Genomic DNA, 17,632 nt, shown 5'->3' with positions numbered 1-17,632 from the left:
GTTCCCCAAGCAGAGATCAAACCCATGATCCCTGCACTGGAAGCGTGGAATCCTAACCACTGGATTGCCAGGGAATTCCCATCACAGTACTTTTGTTTTAATTCTCCGGTGAATGTAAGAACACCAGAATACTCTGGTAATCAATTCAAAGTTTCTCATGTAGGCTTTTTTTTTTTAAGCTCTTTATTGGAATATAATTGCTTTACACTCTTGTACCAGCTTTTGAGGTACACCAAAGTGAATCAGCTGTATTTATACATATATCCCCATATCCTCTCCCTCCCACGACTCCTTCCCACCCTCCCTGTCCTGGCCCTCTAAGGCATCACCCATCATCGAGTTGATCTCCCTTTGTTATACAGCAACTTCCCACTAGCTATCTGTTTTACAGTTGGTAGTGTAAATATGTCTATGCTACTCTCTCACCTTCATGTAAGCTTTTATTGTTATTGTTAAAAAGTTACTGTTAATTTTTTCATTAAAATAAGTTGGGGGCATATAATCCATACAATAAACCTAGGATCTGCTGAGTGTTTACTCTGGGCCAGATATGGCCATAAGCACTTTGCAACTATTCTTGTTTGTGTGAATGAACCTGAAAAAATTCTCAGCAAAAAGAGTAATGAAGTCTTTGAGAAACTCTCAAAGTGTAACTGGATTACAGTTAGTGTTTACCTTTTCTCGACATTCATCTGTAATTAGCTTACAGTTGTCAATGACATCTAAAGAAAGAAAGCAAACTAGGCATTAAAAAAAATACTCTGAACTATATTCAATATCCTGTGATAAACCTAATGGAAAATAATATAAAAAAGAATGTATATATGTGTATAACTCACTTTTCTGTACAGCAGAAATTAACACAATATTGTAAATCAACTATACTTCAATTAAAAAATAAATTAAAATAAAAATACTCTGATTGATGTCAGTAGTACTATAACTTATTACTTTTAACTTAAATGCCAAGTCAAATAGCATGGTCATTACAACTTCTGGTCTTACTGCTATAATTCACATGGCATTCCTAGAGAACCTAATGGTTTTAAAATCTAAACCTTGGATCTAAAGCTTTTTTCCTACATTTGGGATTACTGGATTAGAAACTCTCCACAGAGAAATTACTGGGCCAAAGGGTACAATTTTTAGTGGTTTTTAAAATAAATTATCAATGATTTCTCAAATTACACATATTCCAACAGTAAGTAAGAGGACTTATATCACTGCTTGTTTGTCAGGCTGAAGAGTATTATTTTAAAAACTCACTGCAAAATTTGGAAAACAAAAAGGTATACAATTATCCTAGCAACACACTTTAACTTGATATTTATTTAGTAACTCTTCTACTTAGTTTATCAATGACATAAAAATTTAGTGGCATTCCTGGAAAACACAAAGTACTTCACAGATCTGTTTCTTTAGGTTAACTCAAAGTTTAAATTCATGTAAATATTTTCTGAATAATAAACAGACCACATTTGGAGAGAAAAATTTCATAAGTCTTCGTTCCTCTTGCAACCAAAACCATATAGGAAAATAGCCATTTATGTTACGTGGGGAAAACAAATCCCCAAAATATAATAATAAAAAAAAGAAAGCCCCCTCACTTTCAAAAAGGGAAAAAAAACCCAAGCAATCTCATAGATAATACAGGTAGAAAAGGAACGTAAAACAATGATTACTTTCATGAATTTGTTTATGAACACCACACTTACTATGACACGATGGGCATCTTTTCCCTCTGTAGGAAAATCGGCTCAGTGTCATATCAAAGTCTGTTATTATCTGTAAGAAAAGGAAAAAGGCATTACGAAATTACAGCTGATAACGCCAGACACAATGCACATTTCGTAGAGGCATGAGACTGTTCCATTCCTGCCCTCTACCGTAGGTTATTCTGTCTACACTGAGATTTCTAATGCAGTACATATATCAAGTCCTGAGAATTTCCTTAATTACAAGGTGAACCTTAAGTGCCCCAGCACTGTCACCAAATAAAATCTGACTAATCAGTATAGGAATTTGCAACTGCAGATAATATGGTCACTATTCCCGACAGCAATAAAACATGGCACAATTTCAACCTACTTGGTCAATGCACAAAAATGCAGTGGAAGCAATTAAACTATATGAAGCTTTCAGTTATTGAAACTGTTACATTCTTTAAAAAAAATTTTATTTATTTATTTACTGGCTGTGTTGGGTCTTCATTGCTGCACATGGGCTTTCTCTAGTTGCTGCGAGCAGGGGCTATTCTTCACTGTGGTGCGCAGGCTCTTCATTGCAGTGGCTTCTCTTGTTGCGGAGCACAGGCTCTAGGTGCGTGGGCTTCAGTAGTTGTGGCACATGGGCTCAACAGTTGTGGCTCACGGGCTCTAGAGCCCAGGCTCAATAGTTGTGGCATATGGGATCTTCCTGGAGCAGGGATGGAACCCACGTACACTACATTGGCAGGCGGATTCTTAACCACCGCGCCACATAGGAAGTCCTGAAACTGTTACATTCTTGATTTAACTTGTCTATTTAGGTAAACTATAACAATGAATGAATGATACACAGCAATAGTTTACCAGCTCTTGAAACTTAGGAGACTGGGCTAAATATTTTTTCAGAAATGTTTTAAAAAAGCAATAAGTTTTTACTGAATATCCAGATTGTTGATTTAATTTACATGTAAAACATTCCTTTAAAAAAAAATGAAAGAACTAAAATAAAATTAATTATCTATCTCCTAATAGTTACATTTTACTTTGAACTATGATTTATTAAATTAAAAGAATAACTTGAAACTGTACACATTTTAAAGAATATGATTAACCATATTATTAATATTAATAATATTTTACTTAAGATGGTTTATTACTTATGCATAGCACTAGTTAGATTAGCACTTAATATTAAAGAAAAGCTAAATTTATTTCAAGGCTATTAATTTTTGTTTCCTGTGGGATATTCTGTGTATTTTAGACCAATTCTAGACATATCTTAGATTTTACACTCCAAAAGGATAGGCAAAGCTTGTCTATCTAAACTTTCTTTACTCAGATTGTAGCAAGACATAAGATGAGTGAGTCTGTTTGAACATTAAAAATAAAGGTTTAATACTACAGGTTTCTTGATAATTATTCACCTGAAGTTTGGCAGCTCCTCCTTTGATAAGACCACAGATAATTTCTTCTACTCTTGTAGGGTTCTTGATGCGAACTGAATTTTTCTGGAATTCTGGCATCTAAAAATCAAAGAACTTAATTATTTTAATTCCTTTTCCCCCAGGTTCTTTTGATACTAAGCAGAATAATATAAAGAGCTTATATTATTTAAAGATGTAAAAATGTGGAGGTACTATTTTTATTATTTATTAATTTATTTTGATGTGGACCATTTTAAAAGTCTTTATTGAATTTGTTACAATATTGCTTCTCTTTTATGTTTTGGATTTTTGGCCGTGAGGCATGTGGGATCCCCAACCAGGGATCGAGCCCGCATTCCCTGCATTGGAAGGCAAAGTCTTAACCACCGGATGGCCAGGGAAGTCCTGTTCAGGCATTATTTTTAAAAAAGCAAACCACCATATTAAACTGCCATTTATATACACAAAAAATTTTAAAGCATATCACTAGTTTCCATCTAGAAGATTAAGACAAAACTACATTTGTATGAGAGAGAGTCAAAAATTATCCGCACTCCAGTTATAGTAAAACTCCTGTAAATTCTACAGCCAGAGTGCGGATAATTTTTGACTCACCCTAATAATACATTATCAGAAAATGCAATTGTTCTAACAATAAAAGTCATCCATGTTTACCACAGAAAAAAACAGAAGTATAAAAAAGAAATAAAAATTGCCTGGAATTCTACCACCCAAAGATAAACAAGTAAACATTTTTCCATTTCTATGATTGCAACCATGCATGTATATGCACATAGTTTATCTCATTCTCATTATATACTTTTGCATGTGGCTTTTTAAAATTAATGTTAATGTATTTAATTTGGAAAGCTTCAAGATCTTTGCTCCTTTATTGTACTATATCCCCCAAAACTTCACTGTTCTTGCCATAAATTTTACCACAGAATTATTCCAAGTTAAGACTCTACTAAGTATTCGACCACCTGGGCTTAGGCTGCTACTAGGCTGGTTTAGGCAGGCTTTAGTTTTGCTCAACAATTGAATGTTATATAAACATTGTTTCTCTTTTCTACCATATCACAGATAGAATATTGTTTCTTTTTTCTACCATATCACAGATATAATGAAATTGATCAGAGTTTGATCAGAATAAAATCAGCACCAGCATGGTGCTCTTACAGCTAGCTGTACAAGACTGGGGGAAGGAAACTATGAATCATTTAATAGTTAGCTCACAGTATAAAGAGACAATCAAGACTCTATAGTGGTTTGTATCCAATAATCTTTATTTTAATGCTATTATTATGGGTGTGTTATCACCAATATTAACATATTTCATGTATGTTATGGACACAGTTATGAAAAATTCCCCAGACCTTGTATCTCTGCTACAAGAGAATCTGACCAGGTAAGTCTATTAGGTCCCATGTTGTCTCTACATAATGGACAAAATTAGAAAATCAGAAAACAGAGAAAATGTTTTCCTAAGACTGGAGGATGAATACAGAGGTGTACAGGAAAGGGAAGTGGGAACATTAAATTTTTCGCCATGAATGAAAGGCTTGGACTTACCATACACTTAATTTTAGAAAGCCATATTTAAATAGGATAGGATAACCTGCAATGCAACTAACCTTCATACAGTAATCTTTTTAACTTGAACTTTAAAGGGTTTCAAAAGAATAAAGACGGTTATTTAAATCATCTAAATAAATCAGTATTTATTTTATTGTGATCTTTTAATAGATGAGAGAAACCAACAGGCACTTGTCCCTACATTCTTTTTTTCATTCATTAATATCCATTCATTGGTTTTACAAATACTTACCATACTTTGTGTCAGACACGAGACACTAGGGATACCATGCTTATATTGTTTTCCTGTTGAGTTTTAGGAATCACTTGTTTTGGAATATCACTTGTGTTGCTCCCTTACAAATATCTTAGCTAGTAAATCAATCCCCTAACTAAATTCTGCTCTTACTTCTGCCTTAACTGGCAGATGCATAATAACCAGCATACGCTTGATTCAATATGTAACCCATTACTGAAAGCAATAGAGAGTATATGTCACCTGCAGTATTTTCGCCAAGACAATCAGACATTTTGTTTCAGTGTGTCCATACTGAGGAAGACGTCCTGTATCAAGCAAATCCCATCTTACAATACATTTAATTTTAAAAAGGCATATCTAAATAGGACTTCAAAGTAGGCAGGTTTCTGCCAGGCTAACAACTATTAGATTGGTTTATTTTACAATGACAATAAAGAGAATCAGTGGCTAGAGGCATTTGTATCCTCGCTTCTGCACAACATATAACCATTCATTTTCACATAAATGAGTAGCGAATACTCAAACAGTACTAGAGTGAAATAACAGTGATGAAAACAGACGAAAGGGCAGCTACTTTCTCCAGAGAACACAACAGGATGGAGGGCATACGCATAGGAAATATAAAAATTATAATTATATTTGCCTTGGATTATACGGTAATACACCACACACCCCCTTCCACAATACACATACAATATTACTAAAGTATATGATAAATACTTCTCAGGAACTTGAGATATTGAACATTTTACTCAAATATTTTAGAAAACAGCCTAAGAAATACAATTTACTGTATGAAACATGTCAACGAGTATCAGAATATCAGAACACTATGAAGCACACTGTAGGAATATGCATTTCATCATATGTCACATACTTGCGTTACCTCCTGAAATCCCTTCCTCACGTTCCTCTTGGACAAAATACATCTACCTGTTTGGTGGCATATAAAATAATGATACTTGAAATTTGAAGGACAAATTATTTTACTTTATTCTATTTATTTTTGAAGGCTTTATTGAATTTGTTACAATATTGCTTCTGTTTTTCTTTTTTCTTTTTTTTTTATGTTTTGGTTTTTGAGGCATGTGGCATCTTAGCTCCCTGACCAGGGATCGAACCCATACCCCCTACACTGGAAGGTAAAGTCTTAACCACTGGATAACCAGGGAAGTCCCAAAGGGCAAGTTATTTTAAATTGTTCGAAAACTTTCCAATTTGATTATAATACAATTTTATGAAAAATAAATAAGGGGCCAAAAATTTCCATCATTTGTGAGCAAAAGAAAACAAATTCATTTTCTAAGGCCATAATGTAAAATGCTGGGGAAGAAGCAAAGCGTTCCTGACAAGAATCAGGGTATTCTGGTTGACTGGAGCCAAATTTGAATCAATGCTAAAGATAACTAAGGAAAACCTAAAATACACTTATTTCGGCTGATTATTAATATACTAGTATTTGTACAGATGAAATGAACTCTTAATCATTAGTCTACTTACATACTCAGAATGCATGCTTTCTAAAGAAACTGATTTCAAAGTTATATAATTTTTTTCACAACTCTACAGCAATATTAGATTATTTGATATTATCTTGTGGATACACTGAGATGATACAAATGAGTATCTGCAATGGTAGTCACAAAATTGTCCTAATGATGTCTAGCTGTATTTTTCTAAACATGGCTCACACAAAAATTAGTTTGAATTACTTAAGAATCTCTGTCTGAGGCTCTCGGAAAATATTTTTTCTTTGTTTTCCAGTGTTCAGATAAGGCACAAGCAAAAGTCTTCATTACTGGTACAAAGGAGTAGGTACTACAATTTTTGTGTGATGACATAAAAGGTATAGATTTTTAAAGCCATCTATTCAGACTGGTACATTTACTCACTCACATACCTAGATGATTCTATGATTTATTTTGAAGATTATGCACTGCTAAATTTTATTGATAGCCATCTCTCCTGCCTACCACATATCTGGCCTGTCTCCACATTAAGGTAGCGTAGGCCAAATTCTTTCCTTCATTTACCATATAGTCATTAAGTGTAAGGCACTCTGTTAAGCAGCTCTGTAAGAGATACAGAAGTTTTACTAAGATATACATTTTATGCTCAAATGCATATTCTCTAACATGGATTATAAGACAGGAACTGAAATAACTAATACACTGCCAGGACGTCCAGGAACAATACCAGAGAAACAGAAGAAACTGAGATTACTTCTGCTGTGGTCAAAGGTGGGCTAGCCAATGGAGCTAGGCTTTCAGAGAGAAGCAGGATTGGGTATGCCAAGACTGGGAAGGGGGTCAAATTACGGGGTCTGATGTGGGAAAAGGATAAACAGCTCTCTTTTTTAAGAGCTTGAGTGTACATAGAGAAGAGTGTGAGTGTGTGTAAAGTCTGGAAGGAGAGATCCGGACCCGGATCATGAGAAATTAAGAATAACATCCTAAGGAGATGTCAACTTAAAAGATGTATCAATGTTTTTAGAAAAGGAAACCCAAGGTAAAAACTGTGCAAATTCATGCAATGACAGTAAAAAGTATATATCATCTTTTGACTTGTTTTCCTTCCATAGTGTTTTTGTGGATTAACTACATTGCTACTTGCTTCTAAAGGAGACACATGTTAGAAGGTTCTAGGATCCAGGTAACAACAAATTATATGGTAGGACTTTCCTATATTACTTGCATTCATTTTGGGTAAAAAAAAAAAAAGAAAGAAAGAAACAAAACCAACTCAAGCAATAAAATGAGTTTAGAATGATTTAATTCAGAGATATTCATGCTCAGCACCAATGATTCAAATGCCAATCATGCAATGGATGCAAAGATCATGTCCAAGTATTAGGGTGAACCATACAAAACTGTCCATATTGGACTATATTTGATGTATTAAAAAACCAGCAATTTCATATGCTTTATTCTAACAGCTCTAAGTACACTGATGACAGGCTTAATCAGCACTTTGAGTCAACTTTAACCTCCCATCACATATTAGATGAGGAAAGTTAAACTAAACAAGAGATTACTAACTGTGACCCAAAGCTGTTTGCATGCTAACTTCTGGTTTATAGGCTCAAACCAGAAAAAGAAAAGTAGAAATAAAAAGGATGAAAAAATAGAGAAGAGGAAGAAAAACAAAAAGAACAGAAAGAGAAAGTAAGAAAGAAATCATGGGACAGCTGTCCTCTTTAAAAGACAGAAAGAAACTGTGATTTTTAAAATTTTATGACTGTGAATAAGGACGATGGACATATTTTCCCCACATGTATGAATAAATGCAACTTAAATAGCTGAAACACTTACTAACATAATACAGAAGATCCACATTCACTGAGTGCTTACTATGTGCTATTAGGTACTTTATATATACTTTTTCATTAAATATGTATAAGAACATTTCAATTATAAGATGAATAAGGTCTGAGGATATAATGTATAATATGGTGATATAATATATAACACTATTATAATTGAAATTTATTAAGAGAGTAGAACTCAAATGTTCTCAAAAAAAAAAAAGTAAATTCATGAGGTCACTGATGTGTTAACTAGATGGGGTAAACTTTCACAATGTATACTCATATCAAATCCTCACGTTGTACACTTTAAATATCTTATAATTTTATTTGTCAATTATATCTTAATGAAGCTGGGAAAAGATATGAATAAAAACAACACGAGGTTGGTGGTTTCATACCCATTTCTTAAAGGTGAGATGGCTGCCTTCATTCAAAGGTATCCCAGCTATTAAGGACTAAGTTAAGATCTGAAGCCAGTTCTGATGCCAAAGCCTATATTTTTCCTACCTCATCCCAATGTCTATAATGCAATGAAAGCTACTGCTGTTCAAGAAGTTTTAAAAAATTATTTAAATGCTTGTCATTTTAATTCAGAAGCCTGAGAAAGAAGATTTCATGTTGTATGATTTAAGTGTGTTGTTGCTGAGCAAGGAAAATTTAGCACAAAAAGGAATGGGGTAATCATTTTATATGCTGAGAAACATTTTAATGCACGTTATATTTCAAGCAAAAAAAAAAAAATCCAAAGAAATTCAATTCAACAAATATTTGAAGTTCTGTTGTGTGGCTAACATTGTTAAGAAAGATCTGCATAAAGTTACAGTCCCATAATTAATTATCTGGTTAGAGACAGAGGTAAAAGTGGTGAAGATTCACCATTAATAAATGGAACTGGAAATATTCAAATACCCACCATTTTCACATGTACAGCAGAATCTTGATTAGGCATTTCTTGGTTATCCAATCTTCTGGATTTTCCCAGGTGATGTCACAGTAAAAGAGAGAGAAAAAAAGTACATGTGACATACATACATTTCAGGCTCTTCCTGTATGTTAATAACATACTCAGGAGGTACTTCTGGTTTGTCTGAAATACTAAGTTATTGAAGGCATCTTTTTTCTTTCCTAAGACGCTCAGCAAAGATTTTACTCTATCTCACAAAGTCTGGGGTTAAAATTTTGTATGAAGAATTTGCAGCTCTCCTATAAGAACTTATATGGTGGGGCTTCCTAGGTGGCGCAGTGGTTGAGAATCCGCCTGCCAATGCAGGGGACACGGGTTCGATCCCTGCTCCAGGAAGATCCCACATGCCGCGGAGCAACTAAGCCCGTGAGCCACAACTACTGAGCCTGCGCTTTAGAGCCCATGAGCCACAACTATTGAGCCCATGTGCTGCAACTACTGATGCCCACGCGCCTAGAGCCTCTGCTCCACAACAAGAGAAGCCACGGCAATGAGGAGCCCACGCACCACAAAGAAGAGTAGCTCCCACTCACTGCAACTAAAAGAAAGCCCGCGCACAGCAAAAAAAAAAAAAAAAAAAAAAAGACCCAACACAGCCAGTAAAATAAATAAATAAATTTATTAAAAAAAAAAAAGAACTTATATGGTGTTAATAAGATTTGAATAAAGAGTTAAAGTGAAGTATATATTTGCAAGAAAATGTTTTATTGCAAGAACACTTTATCAACATCTTCTCTACATGTAAGGATGAAATTTGTGGGAAAATTATGCATTATTACTGAATCAATGAAGGAATATAGAAACAGAATGTAAGGAGGAACATAATCCACAAATGTCAAATTTATCCTTCAATTTCCTCATATTAAAATCTTTAATTTTGTGAAGTGATGCAACTAAGATCTGACTTGTGTCTGAATCTAGCATAGTGTCTGATACAAAATAGGTATGTGATAGTGTTTAACTGAATGATCATTTAAGAGTTTGGGGTGAAATTTATATGCATCTATTTGTCAAACCAAAAGAAGTTTTAAAAATACCTTATCATTATACTAAGTTTCATTTCTTCAGTATAAATCTTAAGGAAAATTATGTAGTTTTGTTCCTCAGTGACATTACTTTTACATTATTCTAGGTAAGCAAAATTTTATAATAAAAGCACTATTTAAAAAGGTAAGGCAGTTGAGAGGGAAAAAATTGACTTTTTCTTAGACTCTAGTAATAGAAGCTGAACATTAGATCTGTGTTTTTTATAATTAAAATGTGTGTAGCAGATATAAAAAAAACTCAAATTCTAAAATCCACCCTCCTCTTCCACTTAAAGTACATATATAAAATTGGGAAATATCTTACTTAAAAAATATTTCCCACTCCTCTCAGAAAGGCTGTTAGTAAGCTGATGACCTTATAACTGATGGCATCTTAGAAGTGAATAAACAATATTTTCAAATAGTAAGATACCTCCATTTTTTCACATCTGAAAAATATTGTCATCAAAACTGCCTGGCAAGGCTGTTTCTTCATTTAGAGACTCCAAAGCATAAAATATTAAATGCTTAAAGCTTTTCTTCAATGTTTAATATCTGAAAAGGATTTCTAGATTTCTCAGAAGGCACTATTTAAATAAAACCATTTTACTAGCTTAAAAAACAGGAAGGAGAATGTGAAAAAGTACAGTGGAGTTTACAAAAATATCACATACCCTGAAACATTTGAAAAGCTCAAAGGAAAACAATTCAAGCAGTGAAGAATACATTTTAATATCTGGTGAACCTAAAATCTTTTGTTACACATAGCCAAGTAGCTCAATTCCTCTCTACTCTGCACCCCCAAGTATGGCTCTTTTTGGAGCATTCATTCATGTTTAGTAGAAAAGGAAAGAAGGAAAAAAGAAAAAGCCAGTGGTTAGTAGGTAAAAGAATTAATCATCTTCCTCATGGTCTCTTCATTTATTTATACAAATGAAAACAGCGATCAGAAATTTGATAATGGCCAACTTTAGGACATTATTTTTAATAAGTAAACCTAATAGTTTGCTAGATACTATGCAAATTTCAATGACGATATTTTATTCTTCCTAATCCTTTCTGGCACTGACCAGAATTTATCCTTATTCAAAGATAACCTCACATAAAGTGATACTGCAATCCTAACAGAAAAATCAATATTATTATAGATGTATAAAGCCTAAGGTATAAATGTCAGCATTCTGGCACTACTCTAAGGAAGACACTGAAAATTAGGGCAGGATATTTTTAAACCAATAGGCTTGTAAACCTACACTTGGTATATAAAGTTCTGGCTTACTTTGCCAGCAGTCATCTGCTGCAGATACTTCAAGAGAAGAGTTGCTGAAAAAAACACATCAAGTGTAGAAGACGTGTTCAAAAATAGAAAATATCATCCTTGAACTATGAACTCTCTTCTAAGAAAGTTTTGAAGTTTTAAGTATTTGGAAACTTTAAATGTGGACTGGAAAATGTGGAAACTGGAAAATAATTACTTTGTATTCTTTCACTATGAGGTTAAGGTCTCTACTGTAACTGTTCATTACAAAGAAAATGTAGGACAAGGCTAAAGACTGAAGCAAGAGGTAAGAAGAACTTCACTTGAATAGCACAAACTTGATAACTGAAAGTTTTAGCTATCATGGTATTTCATTCTGAGATGATTATCTTTACACCTTGAAGTTATTTACAAATCAATGACTGGGAATTTCTGTATCTACATGAAAAAAATTTACTTGCCTCTATACAAGTTTTAAAGTATCTATTTGAATGCAAATTGAATACTTTTAAAGGCCCACTTGATTCTGTCTTGTGGGAAAGTGAAAAAAGATTAAATTCATTGATATTATTAGCTTAAAAAGTTGTGATTCTGCTTTAAGTTTGATACTTTTAGAAACATTTAAATTACACAATAAATTAATGAAATTTTGAATGGTAAACTGTATATTACTTACATAAGAAAAGGTATGTATTACTATAATACGGATAGGGTATCAGCAACAGTCCTAAATATCTTACTGCATATCTCCAGCAACATGTATTACTTGTCCTAAGCCTGGGTTTTAAATAATGACACTTTTTTTAAGGGTGATTAGCACATGGAAAATCAAATTGTAAGTTCATTATTTACATAACATTATAGAATCAGTTTCTTGGGGGGCATTTATAGAATTCTCTTTAAATTTTCAAGGCAGAAGTGAAAAAAAATACACAAATTGGAAAGTGAAACTTTCTCTTGATACAGACATAAAACAAAAATGAAACTGAATAGCAAAAGGTGGGAGGGTAAGAGATGGTGGTAGAAAAAAAGAGAATAGATTTCAAGGCTAGTTATTTAAACACTGGCAACTTACACCAATTTTCTTAAACAGTAAAACATGGCTTCTCAGTCAGAATTTTATAGATACTTGTGAAAATACACAATTTCAAAGCTTATAATTTATTCATCTACCCTCCCCACCTCCACTGCCCTAATAACTAACAGCGTTTTTCAAGATGAGTAAACCGAGGCACATAGAAAGTAGATAATTTATACTGATTACCCTTAAAAGTACTCTGAGTTCCTTTGTCCTTGAATTTGTCCTAGAACAACAGCATAGGTAGTAAGCAGTATCCAGAGAGATGCAGGGCTTGGATACAGGCTGCCAATGAAAACCAAATAAACTACTTTAAGAAATGATCTGCTGCATTAGCTAACTATAAAAAGTAAGATAAACTGAATTATTTAAATCGAAGTTAACCACAATGTTCTAGGCTGTTAAGGTAATATATATATATTCGAATTTTAATTTTCAACATATGTGTTATAATCCTTACAGACAGTTATCCAGCTTTTATTACTTTATAAAAGTACCAGTATAAACCCATTCCATGATATCCTGGATAAAGCTTACAGGCACAAAATAAAAATTAATTATCTTTATTACTAGCCATAATAAATAGTCCCTAATCCTAGGTACACAAAGCATGTGGCTATCAGCAAAACTGAGTCACACAACAACTAAATGAACAACAAAACTGGATCTTTTTTCCCCCTTGAAAAGAGATTTCTGAAGGTATTTTTCTTTTTCTTAAATATCTACATGTGAAACAATAAGCTCCTAAAATTAGATCCTACAAATTATAATTTCTGAGACTTAAGACACTGCAAAGTTTTACATATTCATATCGCTGCAAACTATTAAGAAGTTTTGCGGTTATACAGGATCATTCTATTTTTACCTCCTTGATTTGGATTTTTAAATGCCTAAAATTTCAACAAGATACAGAATCAAATAAGAATCAGATAAAGTTAAACAAGAGAAACTCACGGTTTACATGAACTGCACACACTTACCCTGAAGGTAACAGGACAAGCTACCGCAGCGAAAGAAAATTCTTCCTTTCTGAGCAGTACTAATATAGCACAAGGTGCAGCCGAGGGCGGTTCCAAAAGCCTCGGCTAATAAGCTCTATGCAAAAACAGTCTTGTGACGCATTACTACACAGTGCTTTATTATGCTCTGGGTGACAGGCTTGCTAGCTCTGAGCTAGTCACCAGTCATTCTACAGAACATGATCAAATAAAATAATGTGGCAGTTAAGAGAAGGCAAATCTGTACTGCTAGAGCACTGCCAACTTACTCTGCAAAGAGAAAAGGAACCTCAATAGTTAACACTTAGAAACACTCTCTTCCTCATAGTGTTTTTTGGTTGCCCGTGTACTTGCAGTCTGTGTACTTTTCTGTACGAACATTATATTTCAATACAAAGTGAAAAAGATTAGGTCGCGGTTGCCAGGGACTGGGGGAGGGGAGAGAGGGGAGCTATTGCTCAATGGGTACAGAGTTTCAGTTTGGAAGATGAAGAGTTCTGGAGATGGATGGTGGTGGTGGTTTCACAACAATGTCAGTGTACTTAATGCCACTGAACTGTACACTTAGACATAGTTAAAATGGTAAACTGTTATCTATATTTTACAGTTTTAAAGATTAGCTCATTTAAGACGTGGAAAAGAATATGATACGCAACAGTGTGGTCAGTAAGATGTTAACAGTCTTTATTTATTGCAGGGCAGTGGGGGTTTAAAGTGATTTTTAAGATTTTTTTTATTTAATAAATTTATTTATTTATTTATTGGCTGCAGTGGGTCTTTGTTGCTACACAGGGGCTTTCTCCAGTTGCAGTGAGCGGGGTGGGGGGGCTACTCATTGTGGTGGCTTCTCTTTTTGCAGAGCACGGGCTTTAGGCACGTGGGCTTCAGTAGTTGGGGCACATGGGCTCAGTAGTTGTGGCTCACGGGCTCTAGAGCTCAGGCTCAATAGTTGTGGTGCACAGGCTTAGTTGTTCCGTGGCATGTGGGATCTTCCTGGAGCAGGGATTGAACCCATGTCCCCTGCACTGGCAGGTGGATTCTTAGCCACCGAGCCACCTAGGAAGTCCTGATTTTTAAGTTTTTCTTCATATTTTCCTACATTGCAAATTTCAACAAGACCACGCATAGATCTACTAAAAAATTTGAACACAATGAAAACTAATTTTTATGGTTAAAAAATTGAAAAAAGTTCCCTTCCTGAGGGAAATGAAAGCAAACTGTTGTGAAGAAAAATATTTTCACCCTTTAAAGAGAAATCAGTCTTGTTTTTAACCTGAGTAGTAGGATTAAATATGCTAATACCATGTGTCAGGGCCTGATAGATAAGTTATGCTACGTGCTCTGGGAAGCTTTATCACTACGAACACGGCTATGCTTCACTTACGTAAATAAATTTTTATATCAGCCTTATCTCTTCTATGTTCAAGAGAAATCGAATCAACACAACATTTCAGTAATCAAACTTTGTGAAGTAGCATTCTCTATTATAAACAAAACAAAATTTTTTTTAATTGCTTTTAAAAAAAAGGCCACTAACAAATTAGCCAACTCTGGTATCTACCAAATGTTAAAAATTTGGCATTGCTATCTAATTTTAATAAGATGAGAAGATTTACAACGTAACATTCCTCTTAGAGGAAAATCTTTTATATTCTAGTAATGGAAGCTCAAGGGCAACTAGGTGATCCATTTTGAAAACACTTCTGTATTATGTATGAATGTGACGACTTAACTATCCTTTAATATATTAATATGGTTAGCAATGATAAGAATTTTAAAGATATCTCTTTGAAAGATGACTCCAGATAAATCATCTTTAACAAAAACAACAAAGAATGCTGGAGTTAAGAGTTCCACAACCTTTCTGGAGGGTATTTACAGATACTTTTAAAAGCTTTAGAAATACACATTCCCTTTGACACACCAATTTCATGTCCTAAGGACTTTATCCTAAGGAAATAAGGCAGTACACAAAGATTTAGTTGCAAGGATGTATACTGCAGAGTTGCTTTATAATACTGGGAAACTATAAACAGCCTAAATGCCCAGTCTCTAAATGTTTATTAATACGAGAGGTGAATAAATTGTGGTATACACATAAAAAATTATACACTTCTCAAAGATGATTATTATAAATAGCTAAAATTTACTGTCTGTTTACTGTGTGCCACATACTTTAAAGCACATGACATACCTCATCTCATCTCATCCTCACAACCCTAGAAGGTATGTGCTATTATTACCCACATTTTAAAGGTGAATAAATTAAGGTTGTAGCTGGCGAGTGGCAGGAATGGATTCAGACTCAGGTCTCTGTGACTTCAGAATCCATGCCTGTAAATCAATATACAGTACTGCTCTGTGAGACCAGTATTTACAGATATACTGAGACATATCCGATCCACTATTAAGTGAAAAGAGTTATGAGAGTATCTATATCAAGAGTCCAATTTTGGGGGAAAAATATATACGTACAGAAAAGTCTAAGGCAGGATACATGAGAGTATCAGTAATGGGATTAAGGGGCCATTTTCTGAGCTTTATACAATAAATGAATTCCTTGCACAAAAAATGGCTTATTAAAAATGTTATAGTAGTAGAACCAATCATGTCCATAATCAGAAAAGAAGGTTTAAAAAACAAAAATCAGAACCAGTCAATGTCATAGGGATGGATAATTTTAAACAATATTTCTAAAGTAGAGACTGAAGCAAGGAATTCAGCCATTTTACCCTAAAACAAAACAAAATACAGCATGAAAACCAAGATGGCTAGTTTTTCATAAAGAGAGGTGCTCTGGTCTCTAAGGGATAGATGACTTTGGCTCTGATGGTGTTCTGTCCTGCTTCTGTGAGTAGAGAAGAGAGGAAATATGAGTATTGTTTCCTGACCATATAAAGGGGAATTCTTCTGCCTTTTAATTCCATCCTGTAAGTGTATATGTGTGGTGGGGGTGGGATTGTGTGTCTGGTGGGGTGTCACTCTTTGTCGTAAAAAACAATGTACATATCTTAATTTAAAAACAATTTATTGCTAAAAAGTGCTAATGATCATCTGAGCCTCCAGCAAGTCAGAATCTTTTTGCAATAGTAACATCAAAGATCACTGATTACAGACCACTGTAACATACATAATAACAATGAAAAAGTTTGAAATATTGTGGGAATTACCAAAATGTGACACAAAGACAGGAAGTGAGCAATGCTGTTGGAAAAATGGTGCCGAAAGACTTGTTCCATGCAGGACTGCCACAAACCTTCAATTTGTAAAAAAAGGAATACCTGCAAAGTGCAATAAAACGAGGCATGCCTGTGTAATTAATCAGTAAAAACTTAAGAGAAAGATAATGCTTCCCCCTTCATTGGAGATAAGGAATCTAAGGTCTGAGAGAAGTCATTTGTTACATACATGAGCTGGAAGACTTTTTTTCTTACTGTATCAGCACTGTTTCTAGGCAATAATATAAACGTAACACTTACATGAAAGGGCTAAAGATGTGTATGAATAAGAGTAATGTTTTGAAACTGTGCCAGAGAAAAGGAAAAAGGACAAAAGCAAAGCACTGAGTGAAAGAAAATGAATTTTGTTTCAAATAGTTCTAGGACCTTTCTTTTTTTTTTTCCTGAGAAGAGATATAAAGAATCCAGGAGTCAGGGAAGCCACAAAGGCAGACTCTTTAGCAGCACCGTGGACTTTCATCTCTGGACCCAGTGACTGGGCCTTGTTGCCTTGGAGTTTCTTCACTCACTGTCATAGCAACAGGAATTACTCATAACACTCCCAATGCAAACTCTAAACCTGAAATTGATATGCCAAAGAGCAAAGAATCATACAGGACTCAAATATTTGGCAGATTTTTCTCCCCTTATAAACACTAAAACTGGCTGTCTTTATCAATGGAGAAAGGGATATTAATTTGTACTTCTGAGTAACTTGTTACAACTTTTAGATACTGTCAATTTTCAATTAACTTGAAAAGCAAAAAATGATCACTTCATATTTTGTCATCAAGTTTCTCAAAATTTTGAAATAATTAAA

The 17,632-nt window shown here is 34.1% G+C and overlaps 2 protein-coding genes across 9 annotated transcripts in view; both read right to left on the bottom strand.

Moving 5' to 3' along the window:
- Positions 1-17,632, bottom strand: part of RP9 (RP9 pre-mRNA splicing factor) — a 150,542-nt gene that overhangs the window by 75,514 nt on the left and 57,396 nt on the right. The window lies entirely within an intron of this gene.
- Positions 1-17,632, bottom strand: part of NT5C3A (5'-nucleotidase, cytosolic IIIA) — a 38,965-nt gene that overhangs the window by 5,793 nt on the left and 15,540 nt on the right. Inside the window, exons 1-6 of one of the 7 annotated variants that reach the window (XM_057732107.1) lie at positions 13,577-13,651; positions 12,783-12,881; positions 9,185-9,239; positions 3,131-3,229; positions 1,716-1,785; positions 676-722 (exon numbers count right to left, since the gene is read on the bottom strand). In XM_057732107.1, the coding sequence (XP_057588090.1) occupies positions 676-722; positions 1,716-1,785; positions 3,131-3,229; positions 9,185-9,220 (252 nt within the window). In that variant the 5' untranslated portion in view covers positions 9,221-9,239; positions 12,783-12,881; positions 13,577-13,651. Of the gene's footprint in view, positions 1-675; positions 723-1,715; positions 1,786-3,130; positions 3,230-5,841; positions 5,896-9,184; positions 9,240-12,782; positions 12,882-13,576; positions 13,652-17,632 lie in introns of those variants that run through there. The other 6 variants (XM_057732108.1, XM_057732111.1, XM_057732109.1 and 3 more) reach the window with 6 other exon arrangements.

Source organism: Hippopotamus amphibius, chromosome 4 (genome assembly GCF_030028045.1).
Source record: "Hippopotamus amphibius kiboko isolate mHipAmp2 chromosome 4, mHipAmp2.hap2, whole genome shotgun sequence".
In the NCBI taxonomy this organism is placed as follows: Eukaryota; Metazoa; Chordata; class Mammalia; order Artiodactyla; family Hippopotamidae; genus Hippopotamus; species Hippopotamus amphibius.
Note: the sequence above shows the minus strand (reverse complement) of the source record. Positions and strands in the feature narration are given on the sequence as shown.